We start from the raw sequence: 24,819 nt of genomic DNA, 5'->3' as shown, positions 1-24,819 counted from the left end.
TCCTATTCCCCGTGTACTTCCATTCTTCCGGTTTGTTTCTCTTGATACTTGTCTTAATATTTCTAAAGTACTTACGCATACTCTTGGTTCAATTTCGAGAACTTACTCATGACTTCTTACTACAGTGTATGTGAGTCTTGGCTCACCCTCTTACCCTCTCTTCACCCGGCCTTTTTGTTATCCACCCTCAAGTTATAGCGTTTGTAGGCACCTTCCTTTTTAGGTTTGCGTTCCCCAGAAAGGTCGTCGCGTTGACTGGGAGTGTTGTAGAGGTGGTGGGAGAGGCGCCTGAGTCCTTTGTGTGCAGACTTGAGCTCAGTCCCGCCACGCGCACTTCCTCAGCTTCCTCCTGCCTTTCTCTGCATTGAGCATCAAGTCTGGGAATATATTTATCTTGTCTCTGATGTAAGTAGTGGTTTTTGAGCACTTACTGTTCTGGACTCACAGTTTTATGTGCATTAATTTTAATTCTCTCATCTGCAGATACTGTTATTATTTCCATGTTATAAATGAGAAAGTCAGAAAGATTATATAACTTGCCCAGCTAGAAGGTCATAATGTCTAGGCTTGAGTATAAATCTGACTTGAGCCTATGTTCTTAACCATGGAACTGTGTTGCCTCCTATAAGTAGCAAATCCTATTCATTGCAAAATTTGAATAAAGACTCATTTAGGGTTTCTTTTTCTGTTTGTTTGTTCTGTTTTTTGTTTCTGTGTTTTCTTTCTTTCTTTTTTTTTTGGCTTTCTGTAGGTTACTGAACTATTTTTAGAATTTCATCTTGACTTATCTGTATTATTTCTGAGTTTATTTCTTTGTATAGCTTGTATAGCTTTTTAATGGTTGCTAGATATTGCTATATATATACATAACTAATCGCAGTCTACTCACGTTGATGTTTCACTAGTTGAAATATGGAAACTTTCCCTTTACCTCTCTTTCCCTTCCTTGTTTATGATATAATTGTCTTAAACATTTCCTGTATGTATATTGATACCTACCTAAGATAGTTAGGATTTTTGTTTCAAACATCAGACCTTGAGAAAAGATATTTCTTTCTCAAGAAATATTTCTTGATCCAGAAATATTTCTGGATTTCTTTGAATTCATCTTCTTTGAGGTTTGCTTAGCTTCTTGAATCTGTATATTTTATATCTTTTGTCAAATTTGAAAAAGTTTCAGTCATTATTTCTTCAGATACTTTTAAGCCTTACTCTATTTTCTCCCTCCAGAACTCTGACGCCATGGATATTAGATATTAGATCTTTTGTTATGGTCCCACAGGTCCCAGAGGCTCTGTTCATTTTTTTCATGGCATTTTTTTCCCGTTTTGTTCAGATTCCCCAATATATTCTGTCTTCCAGTTTACTGATTCTTTCCTCTTTTCCACTGGCTGCTGAACCCATCTTTTGAGTTTTTTTTTAAATTTCAGTTTTTATATTTTTCAGTTCTGAGATTCCCATTTGGTCATCTTCTGTTTCTTTGCTGAGATTTCTCTTTCCCCCTTTTGTTCCAAGCATGTTTGTGATTGCTTGATGAAGCACTTTAATGATGGCTGCGTTGGAATGTCTGTTAGGCTCTAATAGCTGTGTCAGCGCTATGGCAGTGCCTGTTGCTTGTCCTCTGGCTCTCTGGGAGGGTGTATGCCCACTGTGAGTGCCCATTGGCGCTGCTTGGCTGTTGACATCGCCATCACCTGGTCCAGGAGATATGAGGCAAAAAGAAGACCTGAGGACCTCACTGCTGTGTTGTTCCTCAGATCCTACAGTACCTAGCCAGTCTGGCTCTTCTTCACCTTTTAGCTTTCTGTATAATGTCCAGGATGTTTAACTGTACTTAGGAGGAATTGATCTCTTTCTTAATTCTTATAAATAACAGAGACCTATCTGTATGGTTTAGCTTATACTGTGATGGTGCTGCTGCAGGGCCAAATTCAGAAAATTCAGCTGCTCCTTCTTCTGCCTTCAAGGGGAAGAAAACCTGTTTTTGTTAAATCAGCACTTCAGGGCCTGCTGATTTTTACACTCTTCCAAAATGTTTGAGTCTGTTTTTTCACTGAGCCACTTGAATTGCTATCTTGAGAGCTTCTGTTGCTAGATACGAAGATGTCATGAAAACATTCTTATTTATTGCTTAGTGTTAGGAAAGCTTAAACAGATTTGAGTATATGTTTAAAAAATGAAGAAGAAACATTGGTGACCCAAACAGTTAGGGCAATAAGTATGACTCGTGCATTTTTATCTGTAAGGGTGATATGGTATTTTTAACTTAGAATATGTGCTAAGTTACCCTTTTTCCCTTCTCAGCTGGAGTCGAGATGGTCATAAGCTCGTGAGTGCTTCCACTGATAACATAGTGTCACAGTGGGATGTCCTTTCAGGCGACTGCGACCAGAGGTTCCGATTCCCTTCACCCATCTTAAAAGTCCAGTATCATCCGCGAGATCAGTATGTTTAATCTGAGCTATTCTTTCCTGGGGTGGGTCTGATTCTGTCTAAATTATCTCTAAGCTCATGGTGATTTCAGTTTAAGGTTTCAGGAGGCAAAAGCATGCGTCTCCAAACCTCTTCTACACGAATGAATTTTTCTGTCTCGGTTGGTTCTGAATAGATTTTAAAGATACTGTTGTAGTAGTTTACAATTAAAACCTGGCCTGTAGTAATTAAAGCTTTGAAATGGGCAAAGACAGAACTAAGTATAATAATAACTGTTCTTGACCTAGGGTTTTCTCCCAATTATTTGAGTTTCTTTAGTACCAGAAACAGTTCATTATGAAAGCTACATTTAAGAAACTTCCCTGGAAATCCAGTGGCGAGTACTGTGCCCTCCCAATGCCAGGGGTCCTGGGTTTGGGGAGCTGGATCCCATATGCAGCAGCTAAGACCCAGCACAGCCAAATAAATAAAATATTTTTAAAAACTATGTTTATTTAGCTGCTGCTGCTGCTGCTAAGTCGCTTCAGTCGTGTCCGACTCTTCGCGACCCCATGGACTGCAGCCTACCAGGGCCATCCGTCCATGGGATTTTCCAGGCAAGAGTACTGGAGTGGGTTGCCATTGCCTTCTCCTGTTTATGTAGTTACCCACCATTCAGTTACTGAGATACAGCTATTTTTCATTTCTCTAGGTTCTCTTTTAGTTAAGTTCTCATTAAGTTTAAAGCTTATTATATAGTGCTTCATAGTTCACAAAGCACTTACTAGCTCACAAAGCATTTGTCTATGTTAGGTGTACACAAATATGTATTTTTGCATAGTTTTAATTGATGTTTTGCTTTTTCATTTTCATACGTATTTTACCAGTTTGGTACATCTTCATATTTATTTTTAATGATTACGTTTTGTTTTGTCAAGGTAGGATCCCATAACTTTACTCAGTCATTTCCCTATTATTAGAAATTTAAGAGTTTAGTCTTCAACTATTTTAAATATCCTTGGGCTGGATAGGTTGATGAGGGTAGTGGATAGGAATTAGGGAAAAAGGGCAGAGAGTCAGCTTTCTGATACCATAGCAACTGCCAATGTGCTATTCATGTTTTTAAACAGGAACAAGGTTCTCGTGTGTCCCATGAAATCTGCTCCTGTCATGTTGACCCTTTCAGATTCCAAACATGTCGTTCTGCCTGTAGACGATGACTCCGATCTGAACGTGGTTGCATCTTTTGATAGGCGAGGAGAATATATCTATACAGGAAATGCAAAAGGCAAGGTAAGCCTGGAAGCTTAGGAGCTGGTGAAATAAGTAAGCATCCATCATCCTGTGTGTTGGCTCGTTTCGTGTTTACTTGTTCTCTTTTCTTTGAAATTTCTTTTTTCCCTGGACTGAGTGTGCTTCCTGCCTGTGGCAAATACAGCCTGTTCTCACATGCCTTAATAATTTCTGTTCTCTGGAATTAGAGTGGTCAGAGAGTATTTGATCTAGAAGAGGATGGAGGGCCTTTTGTGGGTGCTAGTAATAAAGGGCCATTACTAAATTATAAAATTTAAAAATCATCACTGGAACATTGCTAACAAGATGTCTGATGTCTTGGTCTGAAAATACTGTATAATTTAGGCCACTTTAATCTGTTTTGTGTAGTAAGAAGTTGGGTTAAAAAAAAGGTTAAGTAAGTTTTGGGATCCTTTTCAAACTTTTTGGAGTTTGAGTTCCACTGCATTTTTATTTTTATTTTTTTTTCCTTTTTGACTGGGTCGTATGGGTTAGTATGGCTACTTAAGAGAGTGGCAGTGTTTTGGGTATTTTTGTGGTAAAATGCACTTACAGTTGACTGTCTTAACCGTTCTTAAGCGTGCAGCTCAGGAGTATAAAGGACATCGACATTGTGCAGTCATCACCATCATTTAGCTCCAGAGCTCTTTTCGTCTCGCACTTACCTTGTGCTTATTAAATGACTTGCTATTCCTTACTCCCTTTCAGCCCCTGGAAACCGTCTTTCTGCTTTCTACTTCTGTGAATTTGGAACTCATCCAGTATTTTTTGTGTGTGACTGCTTATTTCACTTGGCATAGTGTCCTTGAAGATTCATTCATGTCGTAGCACATGTCGTCAAAATTTCTTTCCTTTTCAAATCCAAGTAATGTTCCGTTGTATGTATATGTCACGTTCTGTTTATCTGTTGATGGATGCTTGGGTTGCTTCCACTTTCTGTCTCTTGTGGATAATGTTAAACACCATCTTTTAAACATAGGTTAAGACATTGTCTTCAATTGAAGGGGTAAAGGCAAGTTGAATAGAGATACTTAGGTTTTCACCCAGTCTTTTGCCCAGTTGTAAAAACAGAAGCCATATCTAATTACTGTAAATTATCAGAATACTTACTTACCTTTTTTCTCCGTTAAACTTTAGATTTTGGTCCTAAAAACCGATTCTCAGGATCTTGTTGCTTCCTTCAGAGTAACAACTGGAACAAGCAATACCACAGCCATTAAGTCAATAGAGTTTGCCCGGAAGGGGAGGTGAGTGGGGCCTGCCTCTTTAGAGACAGTGTTAAAAGTGGGCAAAGCGCAAAAATACGTTGAGAGTCATAGTTTTTGTGTATATTATACTTAAATTTTTTTAGAGTTTATTTAAAAAAATATTTATAGAAACTGTTATTGTCTGGTTCTTAAGTTTATAAAATTTACTGCATTGAGCCAACAGTCACATCTTACCGGAGGTTCACAGGTAAACATCCTTTACAGAAAAGGTTCACATCCTTTACAGAAAAGACGTCTGAGTGGTCTGTGCATAGAACCAAAATGCCTGGCGCATGGTAAGCACTGGGCAGAGATGAACTATTTATTATGTTGTAATCAGAATTGATACCACAGAATTCACATAATAATTGCATACGCAGTTTACTTACGTGAAACTTATTTATCCTCTTACTTTCAGATGTTTTTCTAATAAGTTTGGTTACCTAACTAGAAGTAGATATCAACAGAAACAAGAAGAAAATAGGTTGTCAATAAGAGAATTTGTCAGTAAGAGAAGTGATGGTCACTTTAGTTTGTATAGAAATCACTGTTCACACTTAGAAGACATTCATGTTCAATTTCTCTTGAATTCATAAAAAGTTTGTGAAGTCTGGAAGAAAGTGGTAAAATAAGTTGTATTTTAGACAGATTTCCAACACTTCTAATGTTAACAATTTGGGTAATCCAAATGATATATTTATTAACTCATTAAGAAGAATATATTGTACCTTAACTAAAACAAGCCAGAGAAATGAAGTATTTATATATATTTAACTGTAAGCTTGTAAATTTGGGAAACTGGTTTCAATGTATAGGTTTTGGATTTTAGTCAAATACTGGTATATATAGGGTTCAGTGATTACACAGGAAGTACTGATATAAAGCATTTTCCACTTCAGATTATATTTTAGCTTGAAAGGTGACAAGTAGATACATAAGTAGGCTAGTCCATTACTTAGATTTTTACTCATTCTCTTCCTTATTTGTTAGCTGTCTTGTGGTATTCTTCTTAGTAACTGGTAGTCATGGAAAATGTTAACGGGAACGGATTTCTGACCTCCGGTGTTGATATTTTTATCGTTTCTGTAGTTGCTTTTTAATTAACACAGCAGATCGAATAATCAGAGTTTATGACGGTAGAGAAATCTTAACCTGTGGAAGAGATGGAGAGCCTGAACCCATGCAGAAATTGCAGGACTTGGTGAATAGGTACGTGCCATAACCTGGATGCATATGAGCTCATTCATTACCTGGCATCCGGTTCTGGTTCTCCTTGGGCACTTACTTTGTCTGTAGGACCCCATGGAAGAAATGTTGTTTCTCTGGGGATGGGGAGTACATAGTGGCAGGGTCAGCCCGGCAGCATGCCCTGTACATCTGGGAGAAGAGCATTGGCAACCTGGTGAAGATCCTCCATGGGACCAGAGGCGAACTCCTCCTGGATGTAGCTGTAAGTAGGGCGAGAGGCTGCTGCTGTTACTTACGGAGCACGGAAAATCTTGGATTCATCCTCAGAACTGACTTTTCTTTGCTTCATTAAAATTTAGTGGCATCCTGTTCGACCCATCATAGCGTCCATTTCTAGTGGAGTGGTATCTATCTGGGCACAAAATCAAGTAGTAAGTATGTTTCTGGTTTAACTGCTTTGAAACTAGATACTCGTTCTTTATCAATGACCCTTGCAAATAGTAAGACAAAAGTTACTTAATGGACTTTCTTTTCCACATGATTCTTGTAACCTGATTAAATGGTTCTGTGCATCTAGTTTTACTTTACTAGGAGGGTCTCGGTCCAAAGCCAGTTTACTAGCTCTGTTTTCAGGGAGAAAGTCTAGGGTATTTCCTGGTATATTTTTCTGTTGCTTATCTGAGATAGAGCTTTCTTGTGCCTTCTATTTTCAGCTCAGTTAGATTCTGTTTTGCATTTGGTTTTATTTTGAAAACTTTAATTATATTTTTAATCCGTGTAGTCATAAGAAAACTTAACATTTTACCTCAGAATTCCATCTTTGAAAGATTAAGGACGTCCCTGGTGGTCCAGTGATTAAGAATCCACCTGCTAATGCAGGGGCCACCGATTCGATCCCTGGTCCGGGAAGATCCCCCATGCTGTGGGACAGCTAAGCCGCTGTGCCACAACGCTGAGCCCGAGCTCTAGAGCCAGTGCTCCGCAGCAGGGGAAGCCAGCATGCTGCGGAGGCCACGCACAGCAGTGAAGAGGGGCCCCCACTTGCCACAACTAGAGAAAGCCCAGGTGCCGCAGTGAGGGTCCGCACAGCCAGATGAAGAAGTGAAATCATCTTTAAAATCCTTAAAAATGTGTTAAAGGAGACAGTTGTTCATGAAAGAATTGCAGTTAATAATATGGCATGTTTAAGATAGGAAATGCCTTATGACAGTAAAACCTATAGATACCTAATTTTTATTACCTGCCAAATTTGATCTCAGAATTTTGAGTCTCTTATGCCCAAGCCTTTCATTTATGTCATTAATGTCTAGATTACAGACTGTTGCTTTCTCCTATGGTTAAGTAGTGTATTTCGTTTGTGGCATAGGAAAACTGGAGTGCATTTGCGCCAGACTTCAAAGAATTGGATGAAAATGTAGAATATGAAGAAAGGGAATCAGAGTTTGATATTGAAGATGAAGATAAGAGTGAGCCTGAACAGACAGGTAATATTTCTCAATTGCAGATAGTATTTCCCAAAGGAAAAATGATTGTTTTAACTCAGTACTCATTCTTAATTTGTGCTGAAAATTCATTTCAGCACTTAGTCTAATTTTTTTTTTCTAAGCTTGCGCTTTTAATAGTGCTTTTAGAATCTTTATTTGTAAGGCATTGACTCAAAGCTTATATGGGCATTACTAGGGCTTGAACAGCTCTCGAATGAGGATTTGCATACAGCACCTAGCAAAGCCACCCACACAGGCTAGGTGCTGAGCTGCTGTTGGGTATTGCCATTCCTTTGTCAGTAGCACAAAGGTAAAGAGCATGGACTTGAGTCAGACTGCCTTGGGCAGAGTACTTATTCTTTAAACTTGAGCTTCCTTATCTGTAAAAACTGCCTTTTACGGTTGTGGGAAATAAACAGTTTGTGTAGAGGGCTCACGATAGTGAGCTGGATCATAGTGAGCATTCAGATGTTCTCTTCGAATGGATCGTGATTGTTGTTATTTTCATCTCTTGGCTTCTGAGCTTCTAAATAGGAAACCCCTTGAGAATAAATATCTCACTTAGCAGCAGCAGCAGCAGCGTACAGCACAGGGCTTTGCATCTGGCGGGCTTTGTGTGTATGGATGCGTAATGGGCCCTGTTGGCACTGTCACTGACTGCTGGGCTTCTTGATGGTGTCAGGAATCAAGGAATTGGCGTTGAAGTTAGTTCTCTCCAGCCTGAAGGTGCCGGTCCTCACTTAACTTGTATGCCTCAGGAGTCTTAGGAAGACTGTCAGGACTATAGGATATTTTGGATTGTATTGGTGTTATCGGACTGTGTTGCATGGAAAGCTTCGCAAACTTCTGCAAAAGTTGTTTCTTCTTCCCATCTCCTTAGCACATTGCACATGCCTTTATTGTAGCACTCATGTTGTGGAACTGAAATTATCCGTTTCTGTCTGTCTCCCCAGTTAGACTGCTGGGGCTTTCACAAAAAAACTGTTCCCAGCTTTCTGGAGCAGTGCTGTATTCCCAGGGCCTAGCATATGGTGGAAGTTCAGCACGTTTTTGCCAGGCGGCAAAGTTAGATGGAATGCCTGATTTTCCTCCTGTTTCTCCTGGACTGCAGTTTATGAAAATCATAAGCTGCACGTAGGCAGCAGTCTTGCACTTCTTCTCCCAGCTCTACTGTGTTCCTGCCCTGCAGGGGCTGACGCTGCAGAGGACGAGGAAGTGGACGTCACCAGCGTGGACCCTATCGCAGCCTTCTGCAGCAGGTGAGCCGGAGGCCAGGCCTCAGGGTGCGCCACCTCTTCAGTCTCTGGGGGTGCTGCTCAGTCCCCCTGTTCCTCAGTCCCGTCTGCCTTCAGGCTCAAAGAGTTAACTCCTGTGATGTGCAGGAGGTCCCTTCCATTCTCCCTTGATAGAAAGTCTTAAGGAAGTGAAGTGATTAATTTTATGCCATTTATTTTTACTACTGATTTTATCATAGTGTCTGATTTTCTTTTATCCACCTTGGCTTTCGTGAAATTTAAGGTCCGTACCTGTTGCTTATGGTTAGATGATTCTGCCCTAGAGGAAGGGTTCATGGTTTAAGCAACTTTCTCCTCTTTTTCCCTATCCCTTTTCTGATCCTGTTCCAAATAGTGATGAAGAACTGGAAGATTCAAAGGCTCTATTATATTTACCCATTGCCCCTGAGGTAGAAGACCCAGAAGAAAATCCTTACGGCCCCCCACCGGATGCAGTCCAAACCTCCTTGATGGACGAAGGGGCTAGTTCAGAGAAGAAGAGGCAGTCTTCAGCAGATGGGTCCCAGCCACCCAAGAAGAAACCCAAAACAACCAATATTGAACTGCAAGGAGTACCAAATGATGGTAAGGGCCTCACTTCCTCTCTCTCATACGATAGACCCACTCTCCAGCACAACCTGTAATTTCCTTTCTGGGTGATATTCCCGTAAAGGAATTTTTCCGTGAGTGTTTTTTTGTAGTGTTTTACAGCTTTGTTACAATTTTATCTGCTTTCACTTCTCTTTTAAAATGGGGAGATTCTGCCCTCAGTACTTTTACTAAGATAACATGCTTTAAGTCTTCTGACATCTGGATCGGTTTGTTTAAATATCAGGCTTCCTCTGCCTCTCCTTCCAAATACTCATTAAGTGGTAAAGTATCAATACTGGTCAGACCTGGACAGTCTTAATTCTAGAAGCCTATTTCATCACATAGTAGAGTGTGGATTCTTGCCCTGGTCTCCTGAGTTCCAAAGCCTATTCACTTTCTGCTTTCATGTGCCAGCGTGTACATGTGCATTCCTGTTCTGACTTGTGTGATAAAGTATCAGGGGGTCTTTGATCTCCCTTTGCTATTTAGAGCTGCTGCCAGTCAGTTCAGTCGCTCAGTCGTGTCCGACTCTTTGCGACCCCGTGAATCGCAGCATGCCAGGCCTCCCTGTCCATCACCAACTCCCAGAGTTCACCCAGACTTATGTGCATCGAGTCGGTGATGCCATCCAGCCATCTCATTCTGTGTCGTCCCCTTCTCCTCCTGCCCCCAATCCCCCCCAGCATCAGGGTCTTTTCCAGTGAGTCAGCTCTTCGAGTCAGGTGGCCAAAGTATTGGAGTTTCAGCCTCAGCATCAGTCCTTCCAATGAACCCCCAGAACTGGTCTCCTTTACGATGGACTGGTGGGATCTCCTTGCAGTCCAGGGGACTCTCAAGAGTCTTCTCTAACACCATAGTTCAAAAGCATCAATTCTTCGGCGCTCAGCTTTCTTCACAGTCCAACTCTCACATCCCCATGACCAGTGGAAAAACCGTAGCCTTGACTAGACGGACCTTTGTTGGCAAAGGAATATCTCTGCTTTTTAATATGCTATCTAGGTTGGTCATAACTTTTCTTCCAAGGAGTAAGTGTCCTTTAATTTCATGGCTGCAATCACCATCTGCAGTGATTTTGGAGACCCCCAAAATAAAGTCTGACCCTGTTTCCACTGTTTCCCCATCTATTTCCCATGAAGTGATGGGACCACATGCCATGATCTTAGTTTTCTGCATGTTGAGCTTTAAGAGAGCTGCTGTAGTTTGGTGTGAACCATATAGGCTATGTGTGCCTTTTGGCCAAGCAACTGTTTCTCATGTTATGGCTGTTTTGTAGTATTATAATTAAAAAACAAAACAAACTTTTCTTCTTGTGTTAGTGGACTTGGGACACAAGAGCAAAACTCTTTGCTCATGGGTAGGCAGCATGCCTGTGCTTGGTTGAGGTGACGTGTGGATTCCTTTCCATGCCTATGTGTCCTTTTACAGAAGTCCATCCACTACTGGGTGTGAAGGGGGATGGCAAATCCAAGAAGAAGCAAGCAGGCCGGCCTAAAGGATCAAAAGGTAAAGAGAAAGATTCTCCATTTAAACCGAAACTCTACAAAGGGGACAGAGGTTTACCTCTGGAAGGATCAGCGAAGGGTAAAGTGCAGGCGGAGCTCAGCCAGCCCTTGACAGGTAAGGACACATTGGGAGCACTGTCTGGCTTTCTTCGTGGCCTTGCTTTGTACAGCCTCTGACTCCGTTTAACTGCAACATTTTTTCCTTCTTTCCCTCCTTTTCCCCAGTGGCAGATAATTCTCCAAGTTTTAAGCTGCTGCCAAGGGCAGCTCAACCAGATTTGGCTTCATTCAGTGGCTGTTAACCTTGGGTCCATAACTTGGTTTCAGGGATCTGCATTCCCTTGATCTTTTTTTTAATCCCTCAAAAATTCTTTTTAACAGCATTAACTACCTGCTACACTTGAATAATTTCTAAATGTTGATGCCTGGTCTAGCTCTCTCTTAATATTCCAAAGTCCTACTGTGCCTAACTTACTTCCCAAACATCTTCCCTCCTTTTCTCCAGTGGCAGAAGATCTTTGACTTTTAAGCTGCTGCCAAGGGCAGGCTAAATCAGATTTGGCTTAATTCAGTGGCTCTTAACCTTGGGTCTGCAACTGTATTTCAGGGGCTCTCCATTCCCTTTATCTTATGTGCAAAATATTGTGTGAATATTTTTGTGGGGAAGATGCTTATACATTTCACAGGATTCCTTTAGGAATCCATGACCCCAAAAAGGGTAAGAACCCCTCATTTAGTTAATATTTTCATCTGTATTTGCTCCTATGTTTTTTGTTTTGTTTTGTCTCAAAGATCCAGGCAGGTAACCAGAAATATGAGCTTCTTTATACAGCCCCTGACTGTTTAACTGTACCATCTTTTTTCTCTCTCTTCAAATTGTTCAAATCCCAGAGGTGGTGTTTTTCTCTCTTTCAGTATTCTAGAAAGAATGATGGAATTATTAGTAGTACTGTCATATTAAGGAAGAGGATGAGGTTTTATCTAAAAAAAAAAAAACAAAACGAGATTATCCAAAAGACAAACTTTGTAGCTTCTTAATACCTAAGCTTCTTGATACTTACGGAGTTTTTCTCACTTTTCTAGGTTTGAGGGATTTTTATTGGAGGAGGGAGAACAGTTTCAGTTTCCTATCAAATACTTGTGAATCTAGGCTGAAGGGTCTTTTGTTTGGAAAGTAGTGATCAATCTAGGATTTAATTCTGCTCAAACGTGGGTTTGGAAACTTTTTTAGGCGCTGCTTTAGTTAACACGGCAGTCTCAGTTTTCTGTGGCTACGACTATAAGTTCAGAGGCAGGACTAACTGTGTCAGTGGTTGTATTTGAGGGGGTTTTCCCACCATATTAAAAATTTTAATTGGGTTAATCCAAATGTGATGATATGCGCTAGAATGCAAACCAGAATTCCTTAAGCCAGTTTATCATTGTGAACATGAATTCTCTTCTACAGAGAAGCTGGAACAGACTCAGTGACTCATCATTTTGAGTATTCCCCCTCAAATTCACTAGAGTTTCATAGTCCTACACCGTACCCCTAGAGCACTAGCATTTTTTCCCCAGTAACAGTATTTATGGTACTCCACTGATTTATCACCTCCACATTCAGTTCATTTAGGGCCTTGTCTATATATTTTAAAAAATACCCTAGAACAAGTTATATGGGTATTGCTAACAAAGACTTCAGGTCAGTAATTTGACTAATGTAAATAAAAGTGATCCTTCCATAACCCATTTCTTGCATAAGCTGATGCTACTACAGAAGAAACTGTTTAAAGTTTAAATCAATTTCCCTGGCCCCAAAAGCTAAATTGCTTCAGGATGATTTAAAATATTGGCAAACATGTTGAATTAATTTAAATACTCTGACATAGTTTCCCAGCATCTTCAGAATCTGTATGTAATTAACCATTGCTCTTTTAATACTAAGTATATGGTAAATAAACCACTTAAAGTTTTTAAAAACCAGATTTTTCTTATGGCCATTAATAGTAACTAAATATTTTTGGCATTTTCCACATTGGGCTTTTGTCAGAGGTCCCATGAAGTACTCTGTGTTTTATGGCTCAGCGTATAAGAGCAGTGATGTTTTTCAACTATGCTTCAAAAACATCTAAATAACACTAAAAATCAGAATGTTGCAAAGTTAAGTTAGCCCTAAATGAACGGGTTCTTTTATTCCCGTAAGTTCTCAAAATACTGCATTGAAATTTTGAGGTAGGTGTAAAATACATAGTGTTTGTACATGTCAGCATTTCAGAGCTCCTTTTAGCAAGAGTGGTTATCATCATCAAGGGCCTATAGGAGTTTATTCCCACTCATTTAGCTGACAAGGTTAAAAGAGGGTTAAAACCTCCTTAAAGGCTAAAACTTGTGTCTTGAAATAGCAGGGTGCTTCAGACTGGATTTTTCTTTTCTACATTATTGTTGTTAGGCACTTCAGTTGGTCAACCTTAAATAGAGGCAGCTATTTTAATGACTTCATCCTTTAAAAGGACTAGGGGAGACTTGTACATAACAAGGCCAGAGTGAGGATGTGCTTTCCTAGAACACAGACAGAAGAACTGCCCAAATTACTGCAAGCATTTCACCAGCTTTTCATGATCATACTGTCTGGGGTTCTCAAGGGAAGAATGCCGAAGTGGTTTGCCATTCCCTTCTCCAGTGGGCCAGTTTTGGTCAGAACTCTGCACCCTACCCACCTGTCTTGGGTGGCCCTGCACGGCGTGGCACACAGCTTCACTGAGTTACACAAGGCTGTGGTCCATGTGATCATTTCGGCTAGTTTCCTGTGATGGTGGTTCTCATTCTGTGGGCCATGTGTTAAAGTTCTTATTTCTTCTGTCTGCCCTCTGATGAATGAGGATAAGAGACTTGTGCAGGATTCCTGATGGGAGGGACTGATTTGGGGGGAAGCTGCTTCTTGCTCTGGTGGGCACTTGAGAGTGAGAAAACTGGCTTTTAAAGCTCAACATTCAAAAAACTGAGAGCATGGCATCTGGTGCTATCACTTCATGGCAAACAGATGGAAAACAATGGGAACAGTGACAGACTTTATTTTTTGGGCTCCAGAATCACTGCAGACAGTGACTGCAGCCATGAAATTAAAAGACACTTGGTCCTTGGAAGAAAAACTGTGACAAACCTAGGCAGTGTATTAAAAAGCAGAGACATCACTTTGCAGACAAAGGTCTCTATAGTCAAAGCTATGGTTTTTCCAGTAGGCATATATAGATTTGAACCATAAAGAAGGCTGAGCGCCAAAGAATTGATGCTTTCAAACTGTGGTGCTGGAGAAGACTCTTGAGAGTCCCTTGGATGGCAAGGAGATCAAACCAGTCAGTGCTAAAGGAAATCAGCCCTGAATATTCATTGGAAGGACTGATGCTGAAGCTCCAATACTTTTGCCACCTGGTGTGAAGAGCCGACTCATTCGGAAAGAACCTGATGTGGGAACGATTGAGGGCGAGAGAAAAAGGGGACGACAGGATGCGATGGTCGGATGGCATCATTGACGCAATGGACAAGAACAAACTCTGGGAGATAGAGAAGGACAAGGAAGCCTGGCGTGCTGCAGCCCGTGGGGGGTAAAGAGTCGCACAGGACTGGGCAACCGGAGGACGGCAGGATTGTGTGCATTGCATGCTTGCCTGTGTGGTCTGCACTTCCTTCTTCCCATCTTCTCTTGCCTTGGTTCCTTGGCCTTTTCCTACATGGAAATCTCCGAAATGGCCAGATGAAACCCCAGAGTATGCTGAGCAGGATTGTTAAAAAGCCCCACAGGGGCTTTGTGGTTTATTGCCAGCCCTTCCTTAGAGGGCCTTAGCCACTAGCTGCCGTGTGGGTCTTTGTGAAAACTGTGACTCTGGGGGAGAGTGCTGACACTGAGTATCATAGTGGGCCATCAGAGGTGTCCGTTTCAAGACAACCTGTCATCTTTTGTGTGGATTTCTTTGGGTGGGGCTTCATCCCGTACCATTTTGGAGGGCCCAGAGGCTGGCTAACACATGCTGCTGATTTTCGCGTGGCTCCCCAGGGCCTTTGAGGTAATAAAAACTCACGTCTCACATTCTTCCACATCGTGGAGGTTTTCAGTGAAGCAGCAGCATGCTGTCATTGTGGATTTTCCACCAGATATTAAGAAATGAATGGTGGCTGAGGCTGAACCATCCTCAAAGATCAGTTCAGTCTGATGGGTGTACAGTATTTGTATATTCAGTGCTTTGTGGACTTTGCTTCCCCACAAATGTCCTAGTTTTGCATTAGAGCCAAATTGTTTGAAGGCAGGATTATAGGTGTAGGCTACCGCTCAAGTTGGATAAATGCCAGCTGTTTGTTACTATGAATAATTGATCAGTTAACTGAAGAAACTGTTCAGTGAGCACCAATTAGTCCTGACAAAGCTGCTGTAGTCTGTTCCATGTTGCAGCAGGAGACTGCATTTCAGGGGACACTCGGAAGACTAATAGAGCACCAATAGAAGCACTTTAGCCGTCTGGAATCTGGGGCTCGAAAACTGTTCCCTGTCAAACAGCTCATCAGTATTGGATGCGGCCAGTGGACCCACATCCATGACGACACACTTTCTGTGGTAGGGCCTGTCAGTGAAGCCTGAGGGAAACTGAACTGGGGACTTCTCAGAAAGTCTGTGTCAGCATTGTTCCATCTGCCAGATTCCCCCTAGTTACCTTACACTCTCCAGAGGACAGTCTTCAGGATCAAAACTTGAGGTGAGAGCAGAACCACCAGAGTCCCTGTTGCCCGTGACCACTCAAGGGTTGCCCGAGAAGTAGGGCTCCTTGGCAGTGAGCACCATCAGTAGTAAGGGTGACGAAGCTGTGGTTTGTCACGCATGGGGTCTGAAGGCCTTGTGGGACTGCGGGCCTGAAGGGCGCGGGATGGTGCTCTCTCTCTGAGGGCGGCCTAGGCCAGGCTGAGTGGCGCTGTCACCTCTGAGGCCCACAGGCCCCCTCAGACTCCTCTGCCTGTGGTACGCTGCCGCGCTCCTGGTTCTGGCCCCATGCCCTGGGCCTCTGAACCATATCCTGTTCATTTAGTGAGTCTGATGATTTTAAGTGATTGGTAGGGGCTTTCCTCCAGCCGCTTTCCTTTAAAAACATGATCATTCTCTCAAAGACTAGTCTATGAATTCCTGCTAAGATCAGATTTTTAGATGGCTAGTTGGGTATTGTCATTCTTTGTGGTCTTATTATCTGACTAAGGTAACGCTTGAAAATTAATATCCGGTGTTTTCTGGCTTAGCTGTTTTGGGGAGGTAACAATAGCAGTTGTTCACTATGAGCTGAATTTTTCTTAATTTTTTATCACTGGAGGTTTCTGTTATGTTGCAGCTAAATAACACTCGGAGCGAATTTTAATTCACCTGGAGACCTGCTTTGTTGCTGTTCTGTGTGTCTTGTTTTCCTCCGACATGTGCTGCTCTGGTTTTGGTTTGTTGCCTGATGCCTCAACAAACTTTGTTTTTGGTCTGTTCACAGGAAAGAGGGCAATAAGAAAAAAACACTAACTGACCTCAGATAAGCAGTATAATGTAGCTTATTAATCGTCTTGAGTGCCCATTATAAAATACACACCACTTTCTCCTCTTACGATTCAGGCTTAAAATGTCAATGTTGTGTCTTGTTTTTAAACTTGAAATTAGATTGGTCAGAGTACCTGTGGGGATGATCATAAAAGCAGCCTTAAAGAATTCAAAGTCCTGTGGAGTGGACTCTTTTAGCTCAGATTATCTTAAAAATCAAGAGGTTAATCATTACATTTTATGTTGAAAGATCTGAAAAGCTTAAATATACCTCTGGGGCTTCCCAGGTGGCTCAGTGCTAACCATCAGCTTGCCATTGCAGAAGACATGGGTTCAGTCCCAGATGTGGAAAGACCCCTTGGAGAAGGAAATGGCGACCTACTCCAGTATTCCTGCCTGGAAATATTCTTAACATGTAGTACCCAGGAGAGCTTCAGTCTGTTCTCAGGCAAATGGGAATTTATTTTTATTGCCAGTTTTCATCTGTGCTGCACTTTAAAAATCAGGTTAAAAGCAAATTATAAGTGGGTACTCTTTTTTTTTTTTTTTACTAGCTTGGGCAATCATTTTAAACCATTTTCCCTTCAAGTAGCACGTTCTTACCCACTCCAGACAGCACTGGGAGGACTTTGCTTCACCTTGTTCTCTCTTTCCACCTCTTGGTTAGTATCTCACAGCAGCCCATTTCAGGATGTCCTTCAGAGATCGAACAGCTTCTGTGGAGTGGCCAGGGAAGTGTTCATTTCACTATTTAGGGTTTTATTTATTAATCCGTTGTTGGTGCACAGCAATGCCAGCAGTGGTTTTCATTAACATTTCACCACATTCTGCATTCTGAGGAGTTGAGGGTATCACTTAAGGAACAGGGGTGTTCGAAAAAGGGTGTTTTGCTCGTCGTTAATCATTTAGTGGTAAATTAGTCTAATGTATGAAAGATTAAAAGATGCATTAGCCTAGAATTTCCTATCCTTTGCTTACTTCTCTTTTTGAAATATGAAGCATTATTAACACCTTGGAGAATGGTTAGCAGCTTGAAATGTGTAGAAGTCTGATCATTTTGCCCTTTTTCTCCCTTTGGGGTCAACACAGAAAAGTCCTGGGGGCATGGTTTGGGATTTGAATCATTTGTTGCTTCGCTAAGGGGTAATTGGGAGTTGGAGTTGGTTTCAGGGTAAAGTGGAGGGGTGGGATGTTCTTAGCTTATGTTTGCTTGGAATGCATCTTTTAGCATCCATCAGTATTTCTGTTCTTGAAAGTAACTGGTCTAAGTTGATACTAAAGAAATCTTTTTATTTCTGATCTCTTTAGCAGGAGGAGCAATCTCAGAACTGTTATGAAGACCCTTGAAGTTCTTCATTCTTCCCTACTTTGCCATCATGTGGCCTCTGGACACTGTGGTCAGTCATCTGAGATTGGCTTTAATGTAAAACAAAGGCCTCTGTCTTCCACCCAGGAGGTGGAAGGAGTGAATTTTATGTTTGAATGAAGAAGTGAATTATGGAAGAAGAGTATATGTCCCTTCCCTTTCAAGCATAAGTCCAAATAGACTCTCAGGAATGAGGATTTGTGAAGACATCAAACAGGAGTTTTGACTCTTTGCATTTAAATGCTCGTTGTGTTGCTGGAGGAGACTGCTGGTCTGCTCGCCTGCCTCCCCTGTGCCCAGCACCGTTTCGGCTCCTCACTTCCTATCTCCTACTGGCCTTCACTCCTCAGTGCATGTCCTTGAGGGACTTATTTTTACCTGAAATTTTGCTGCCTGTATCCTAGAAAAAACTTTGGTTTGCACATTCTTCCCTTCATTTTTAAAGTTACCTACTCACCAGATGCCTCCTATGTTTCCATGATCTGTTACAAAGGATGGGCAGAAAAGAAAGTGCTTGAAAGAGTTCAGATTTTCTGAGAGAGAGATAAGAAAGGCCCCCTCTTTTGAACATTCTGTAACATTTTGCTCAAGAAGCTGGGCTGTAAGAGGGTCAGGATTTTTCTTGGTTTTCTTTTCATTGCATGTTTCTCTCCAGTATTGGTTCATTCAATCATGGTTTATGAAGATAGCTAGTTTCATTTGTCTCCAGCAAAGAATCATTAGTAGTTTATATTGCTTTACCTGTATTGGCTTCCAGAGACAAAAACAAACTGGGGTGTCTCTGAACAAGCTTATTTTATACTGGGGTGGGGGAATCTATGCAAGGACTAAAATAAAACCGTCCATAATCAAGGCAGCAACAGCACAATTCAAATAAAAAAATCAAGGAATCTTTTTTTTTATCATTGCTTGTGGACATCTGCCCTTCCCATCAGTCATTGCATTTCCCCTCTTTATATCCATGCTCCTTTTCCTTCCTATGTGTTTCCAGTCATTTCCTTTCTGTGAAAGGTTGCTCAGCTTTTAAAAATTTTTAATTTTTGCTTTTGCTGTTCTTTGTATAAAAAGTAGCAGATTGAATGGCTGTGTCCCCCAGGTGTTTGAAATTCTCCGAAAATCCAGAGTGAAGAAAGCAGGTGTGCAGAAGGCGCTCTAGCCCCTCTGAGCAGAGCTTGAGCTGAGTGGAAGTGCTCAGTTTGGATCATCATTTTCACGGTATTTTCAAAGGAGAGTTAAACTCTGTGCTTATTGGGGAATCTCTGTCGGTTGGTGGTTGCTTCAATAGGTAGCCAAACAAGTTGATTGCTTTTTGGATTTTAGCATAGAAATCAAAGTAGAACACATCAGCAAGAGTCTCTTCCATTCCGTCTCTAGAACCAAAATGTTAGTAGTTGAAGAGCTCTCCCTGAACCAGTGGCCAGATGTCTATATTTTTAGATGCCACTGCCTTTCCCTCAGATGCTCCTTTTGTGAATCCCATTTCCTATTTCATGTCAGGCCAGTGGTTGAGATTGGTAGGTGGGTCGCTAGGCATGTTTTTTGTTTTGCGGACATTATTTCCACTTCATTTCTGTCTCTACTGTGCACTCTAGTAGTATACAAACTGTGTGATACAGGCGCCCTTTGCCTTATTTCTGCAAAGTAGCTGGGTGTCCTCTGCCTGAGCGTTCGGATGTTCAGGCTCTGTCCGCCTCCTAAACTGGCTCCTGAGAAGACCAACGTCGGCCCTGCCAGAGTGTCTGGTAGCAGCTCCTAATAATTATTTATGCTTCTGGAATTGTTTTCAGCTCCTGAAACCTTGTGTCCATTTCAGTTTGATTCTCTAGGTTTGTACAATATATGCATATTCTTTTTTCCCTTCTGTCACCCCCACCCCCACGCCCGTCTTCTCAGTGTTTTTTAATGTCCTGTAGTTTTGTATGAGAGGAGACTTAGCCTCGGGTACTTCTTGCTGAAGCTTTAATGCTTTGTAAATAAAATTGGATGTTTATTAAAGAACAGGTGTAGGTGTTTGCTTGTAGACAACCAATCACTTCTGAAAGTCACCAGCCTCTTCACTCTGTGCAACAGAAAATACAGCTTACTTGGTTAATGTTATTAATTGATCTTTTCTATATGGAAATACAGAGCTGGAAGGGCTGAGAGGTGGCCTGGTAGTCTAGATATCTGCCTCTGGACAATATTATATTAAATAAACAAAGCAAATTAATGTTAGATTATTTAGGAGTGACCTCTCTTCAAATTCTTTTGCTCAGTAAGCGTGTGACTACACTGCAGAGGCTGCAGTGCTGGGAGACGTTCCAGAGCTTACAGAAACACTTGTGAGGTGCCTCCTGCCTCCCAGGGATCTTTCTTAAAGTGTAACTACAGATAAATTCCTCTTCATGAGCACTTTTTCTGCCTAAATTAAATAGCTTTGAAATCCACTGAATACTTAACTGTCTCCTAAAGAATAAGAATATTTAAGTCTTTGATTTTAATCGTCTCTAAATCTGAGTGTCTATTTACGAATCTTCCTTGTTAGGTGACTGAGAATCTTTTTGACATCACAGCTGTTTCCTAGCAACCTTGACCCAAGTGAATTATGAACTCCTTCCGTGTTTTGTGAGGTGGACGGACTAGACTGAGAGGCAGGGAGATTTAGGTATCCTCTCCCCCAAAATATATCTTTCGTTACCTTGGGAAGGAAGAGTACCTACAAGTGAGAAACTGCATTTAATATTGCCTATCTTGCTAAGCATTGATTCTAGAAGACCTCGTGGCCCTTGCCTTCATGAATTTTCATTTCTCTTTAAAATTCCTTACACATGAGTGTTTCACACTTTACAGAGTGTTTTCAGGTACAGTTTATCATATGATGCTCAAAGTGACCTTCCTGAAATAGGCAAGGAGTTCTTAATTTACAAAGGAGGAAACAAATTCAGGAAGAGGAAGTCACTTGCATCTTAGTCCAGAGTCCTTAATCCTTTTAATAGAAGGTTTAGGAGCATTTAAAAGTGATGATAGCTTAATTCAAATTAATCCTCTCTTTTTTAGAGTTAGTATTTGATTTCTTATTTGGTCAGATTTAACGGGGATTTTGGAACATTTGAATTCAGATCCCACAATTTGGGAAGGGTGAGGAACAGTATAGCCTCAGTGGGCATTGAGGTTATTTGGAAATTCACTTCAGCCTCTGAAGCCTTTTCATCTGTCTTCCCAAGAGAGGGATTTAAATTCATTAAAAAGATGTGGAAAGAGTGAAGACTTTGGGAAGGTGGTCGTTAGCAAACAGTAAAGCAGCAGTATTGTGCCTTGTCTGCCCGTGACCTCACCTGTTAATAAGGACTGGACTTTAATTGTAATGTTTTTATTGACAATGCATGCATCATATCTTTTGACTTTGAAGGCTATCTTATGTCAAAGGAATTGAGTTATGACGTGGTGGTGGATTTAGCTGGAAACCTCAGGTGTTGGCTGAGGGTAGTGAAATGCCTGCTAAGACATGAAGACTTTGGCCACTAGTTTCATCCTTGGGAGCCTGGTGTTGGCCTTCTGTCTACCTTTGCTGGTGACTTCACCTAAAACGCTGGCCATCCCTGAGAAACTGCAAGAAGCTGTGGGGAAAGTTATTGTCAATGCCACGACCTGTACTGTCACCTGTGGCCTCGGCTTTAAGGAAGAGACTGTCTGTGAGGTGGGCCCTGATGGAGTGAGAAGGAAGTGTAAGTCTCAGCGCCTGGAATGTCTGACCAACTGGCTCTGTGGAATGCTCCATTTCACCCTTCTCATAGGGAAGGAATTTAAGCTGAGCTGTCTGAGTCCAGACATCCTGGAGATCGGGCAGGAAGCTTTCCGATTCACCTGGAGACTTGCTCGGGGAATCATCTCAACTGATGATGAAGTCTTCAGACCCTTCCGAGCCAGTTCCTACTTTATAAAGTTTCAGTCCATTCAAGAGTATGACTCTGGGACCTACCGCTGCGATGTGCAGCTGTTGAAAAACTTGAGACTTGTCAAGAGGCTCTATTTTGGGCTGAGGGTCCTTCCTCCTAATCTGGTGAACCTGGATTTCTATCAGTCCCTTACTGAGGATCAGAAGTTAGTGGACGAGGGCCTGGAAGTGAGTCTGGGCAACTACTCCAGGCCTCAGCACCCACCGTGGAAAAAGAAGGTGGCCATAGCTGTGGGAATAGGAGTTGCCAGTGGCGTGACTGGCGGTGTGTTGGTGAGCATCGCGCTGTGCGGCAGGCTGAGGGTGATCCACGGCAGTGCCAGCCTCGAGACGTTACAAGCCTTGCTGCCAAAGGGCGGGGTGCTCAGGAAGCCAGAGTAGGCTTTCAGGGCCGTGTTCTGGCTGCCAGCCTATGGGCTGGCTAAGAGGGAGCTTCCGTTATCAAAGAGCTGAGCGGAGCGTGTGGGACAGGCAACATGAAGGTGGCTGTGGGCCAGTCTCTAACTGTGTCCTGGGTGGACCTCTTCCAGCCCTTCCCTGCCCACCAGGTAGCCGGTAAGCCTGACTGCAGGCATCTCCCTGCTCCTGGGACGAGTGGTGTCTTCCACAGGTGCGTTAATTTTCTGCCCTTTACAGCTTGGGTGCCTCCTACTGTGATCCCCCTTCTGAGCAGTATAATCGTGTATAGAAGGGTATGAGAGCTTGTCTAGTGAAAGCAGCTTTTTCCTCTTCAATAAAATAATTCACAATAACTATACGGAGACCTAACCTTTTCTGCTCTTTAGTGTAAAATTTCTTGTCAGTTGTTAAAATTGTCCGACCATAGTCAGTCTGGTTTTGGGTTAAACTCACACCAGAGTTTTTAGAACAGACATTGAACAAACTGCTTTGTTCGCAGCATATGCCCATTTGTGGCAGAGCTGAGGGTGATGACGACTGCAGCTTCGAGTGTGTAAGAGACAGTCGCTGAATGTTAATTTGACGCCCTTACACCTCCCAGGTGAAGCCTCCGTGCTCAGGGCTAAATTGAATTCCTGGCGGAATGTTGGATTTTTCTGCTGGTAGATTTCCCCTGAACGGTTTCTTGGCTTGCTTCCTGATCCTATCCTTCTAGCAACTTCAGTGCCCTGAAGTTTATGTTGCTGGAGAGGTCAGGTTGGTTTCTTAGAGCAATCAGGGCCCCTGAGGGAGGGCTAGTACCTCCCTCCCTCAACAGGGCATCCGGTCTTAAGAGGTCAGTCAGACTGTGTCTGAGATAGTTGGCTTGGCTTGTGGAACCCTCAGGGAAATGGCTCTTGGGTCACCAGCTGAGCTGATTCTGTTTGAGAGAATTAGCATTTCTTCTCTTCATTTTGCTGTCAGTACAGACGAAGTAGCCGCAGTAAGACTGGGACCAGTGGTTATCGTCTCTGGCCATACGTCTGAGTCACTCAGATAAGCTTTTGAAAAATAAGATTCCTGAGTCCCATTCTGAGGATGCTAACTCAGTTTAAATTATGACCAATGGATCTCTGTTATTTCTTCTATTTTAAGTAAAAAACTCAAGCCCATAAAAAAGTTGAAAGTTTTGATGGCACCCATAGACCCTTTAACTGGATTCACTGACTGCAAACATTTTGCTCCAATTCTCTTCCTCTCTAAATACATACTGACTTTACATGAAAGACTCGAAAGTGAGTCATGGACAGAGTGACCTTTTACCCTTTAATCATTTATGTATCTCTCAGTAAGGACATTCATCTGCGTAACTACAGTGACTATCACACTTAACAATTCCCTAATCTTATGTATAGTGGATACATCATTCCTCCCAACTTCTAAAATCTTGGAACTTTTAAAGTTTGATCCAGGGTCAAGTGAAGGTTCAGGTATTATATTTGATTATTTCTCTGAAGTCTTATTTTACAACAGATCCCTACATTTTTTTTCATGACATTCATATTGAAGAGGTATTTTGAACCTCTTGCATACATGTCCCACAATTATTTCCTCGTGATTCGATTCCTGAGGAATGAATCTCAAACATTTTTGACAAGAGCCCAACAAAAATGGTATGTACTTACTGCATGACCTCGGGAGGCCCAGTGTCAGGGTGACCCGCTGTTGGCTGAGCTCGATCATTCGGTTAAGGTGGTGATTGCCGGATCTCTGCAGTGGTATACCTGTATATGTGTTCCTTTGTAATCTGTGGGGTGATGCCTTGTGATTATCTGGTTTCTAAAAAATACTCACAGGTGTTTTGGAATCCATGATCTTTGCCTTATTACACGTTAGGGATTGCAAAATGATGGAGTTTTAAATTCATTTTTGTATCTCACTGCGTTTTTCTCTTCAGCGCTGTTGTTTTTATTCTTTTGAGATTTCAATGGATTCTCCTTTTTATTCAGTGTATTGTATATAACCCATTACTGTTGTCATATTTTTGATGTTCAAGTTATTCCCACTTTGGGCCAGGAGTCCCTTCAAGCCAGCTCTTTTGTCCTTTCGGTGTGGTTCCCTTTGAGCATGTCAAAGTCAAACGTTGACAGCAGGATGCATCAGATGCACTCCAAACCGGAATCTCCAAGGGGCTCTGGTTCCTTTTAGTGTGGGAAGTAGTATTTAGAAACCACGGCGTCGGTGCTGGATGTGCTTATTGCCACTGGAAGGTCACTGCTTCTAGGCCATTTGTGTGTCCTATGTCCATATAAATCATGTGTTCAAAAGCATCTTTGTTTTTCGGAAGTTTTCTAGATAATTCTGGTATATAGCAAAGGTTGTTCTCAACCACTGGCCTACAGTCATGCATAGGGAGTCTTTAACTATTGCTCTTATTTTGAAAAGACCTTAAAATCTCCACACACCCTTTCTCCCAATCTCTACCTCAGATGGGATGTTACTCAGAAGACCTGGGTTGGTCCTCTTTCTGTGTAACGGAGCAAGCTAACTGACCCTTCGCAGTCCTCACCTTTGAAGTGCATGACTGTGAGGATCAGATGACATCCTGTGAGTC

At 41.9% G+C, this 24,819-nt stretch overlaps 2 protein-coding genes across 7 annotated transcripts in view; both read left to right on the top strand.

Annotated features, from left to right (window-relative positions):
• RBBP5 (RB binding protein 5, histone lysine methyltransferase complex subunit) overlaps positions 1 to 19,891 on the top strand; it is a 42,110-nt gene extending 22,219 nt beyond the window's left edge. For 3 of the 6 annotated variants that reach the window (XM_069544501.1, XM_069544500.1, XM_069544503.1), the window contains exons 4-14: positions 2,305 to 2,445; positions 3,543 to 3,705; positions 4,843 to 4,952; positions 6,042 to 6,161; positions 6,249 to 6,402; positions 6,500 to 6,571; positions 7,507 to 7,624; positions 8,814 to 8,883; positions 9,254 to 9,483; positions 10,915 to 11,106; positions 17,836 to 19,891. In XM_069544501.1, coding sequence (XP_069400602.1) covers positions 2,305 to 2,445; positions 3,543 to 3,705; positions 4,843 to 4,952; positions 6,042 to 6,161; positions 6,249 to 6,402; positions 6,500 to 6,571; positions 7,507 to 7,624; positions 8,814 to 8,883; positions 9,254 to 9,483; positions 10,915 to 11,106; positions 17,836 to 17,864 — 1,399 coding nt within the window. In that variant the 3' untranslated portion in view covers positions 17,865 to 19,891. The remainder of the gene's footprint in view (positions 1 to 2,304; positions 2,446 to 3,542; positions 3,706 to 4,842; positions 4,953 to 6,041; positions 6,162 to 6,248; positions 6,403 to 6,499; positions 6,572 to 7,506; positions 7,625 to 8,813; positions 8,884 to 9,253; positions 9,484 to 10,914; positions 11,107 to 17,835) is intronic. The other 3 variants (XM_069544504.1, XM_069544505.1, XM_069544506.1) reach the window with 1 other exon arrangement.
• A 1,486-nt stretch (positions 19,892 to 21,377) lies between these two features.
• Positions 21,378 to 24,535, top strand: TMEM81 (transmembrane protein 81). The gene has a single exon (XM_069544507.1). It carries the CDS (start codon positions 21,378 to 21,380, stop codon positions 22,206 to 22,208), a length of 831 nt encoding a protein of 276 aa, XP_069400608.1. The 3' UTR covers positions 22,209 to 24,535.
• Positions 24,536 to 24,819: the final 284 nt, after the last annotated feature.

This window comes from Ovis canadensis, chromosome 12, assembly GCF_042477335.2.
Source record: "Ovis canadensis isolate MfBH-ARS-UI-01 breed Bighorn chromosome 12, ARS-UI_OviCan_v2, whole genome shotgun sequence".
Classification (NCBI taxonomy): domain Eukaryota; kingdom Metazoa; phylum Chordata; class Mammalia; order Artiodactyla; family Bovidae; genus Ovis; species Ovis canadensis.
The sequence above is the reverse complement of the archived record's forward strand: the minus strand, read 5'-3'. Positions and strand labels throughout refer to the sequence as shown.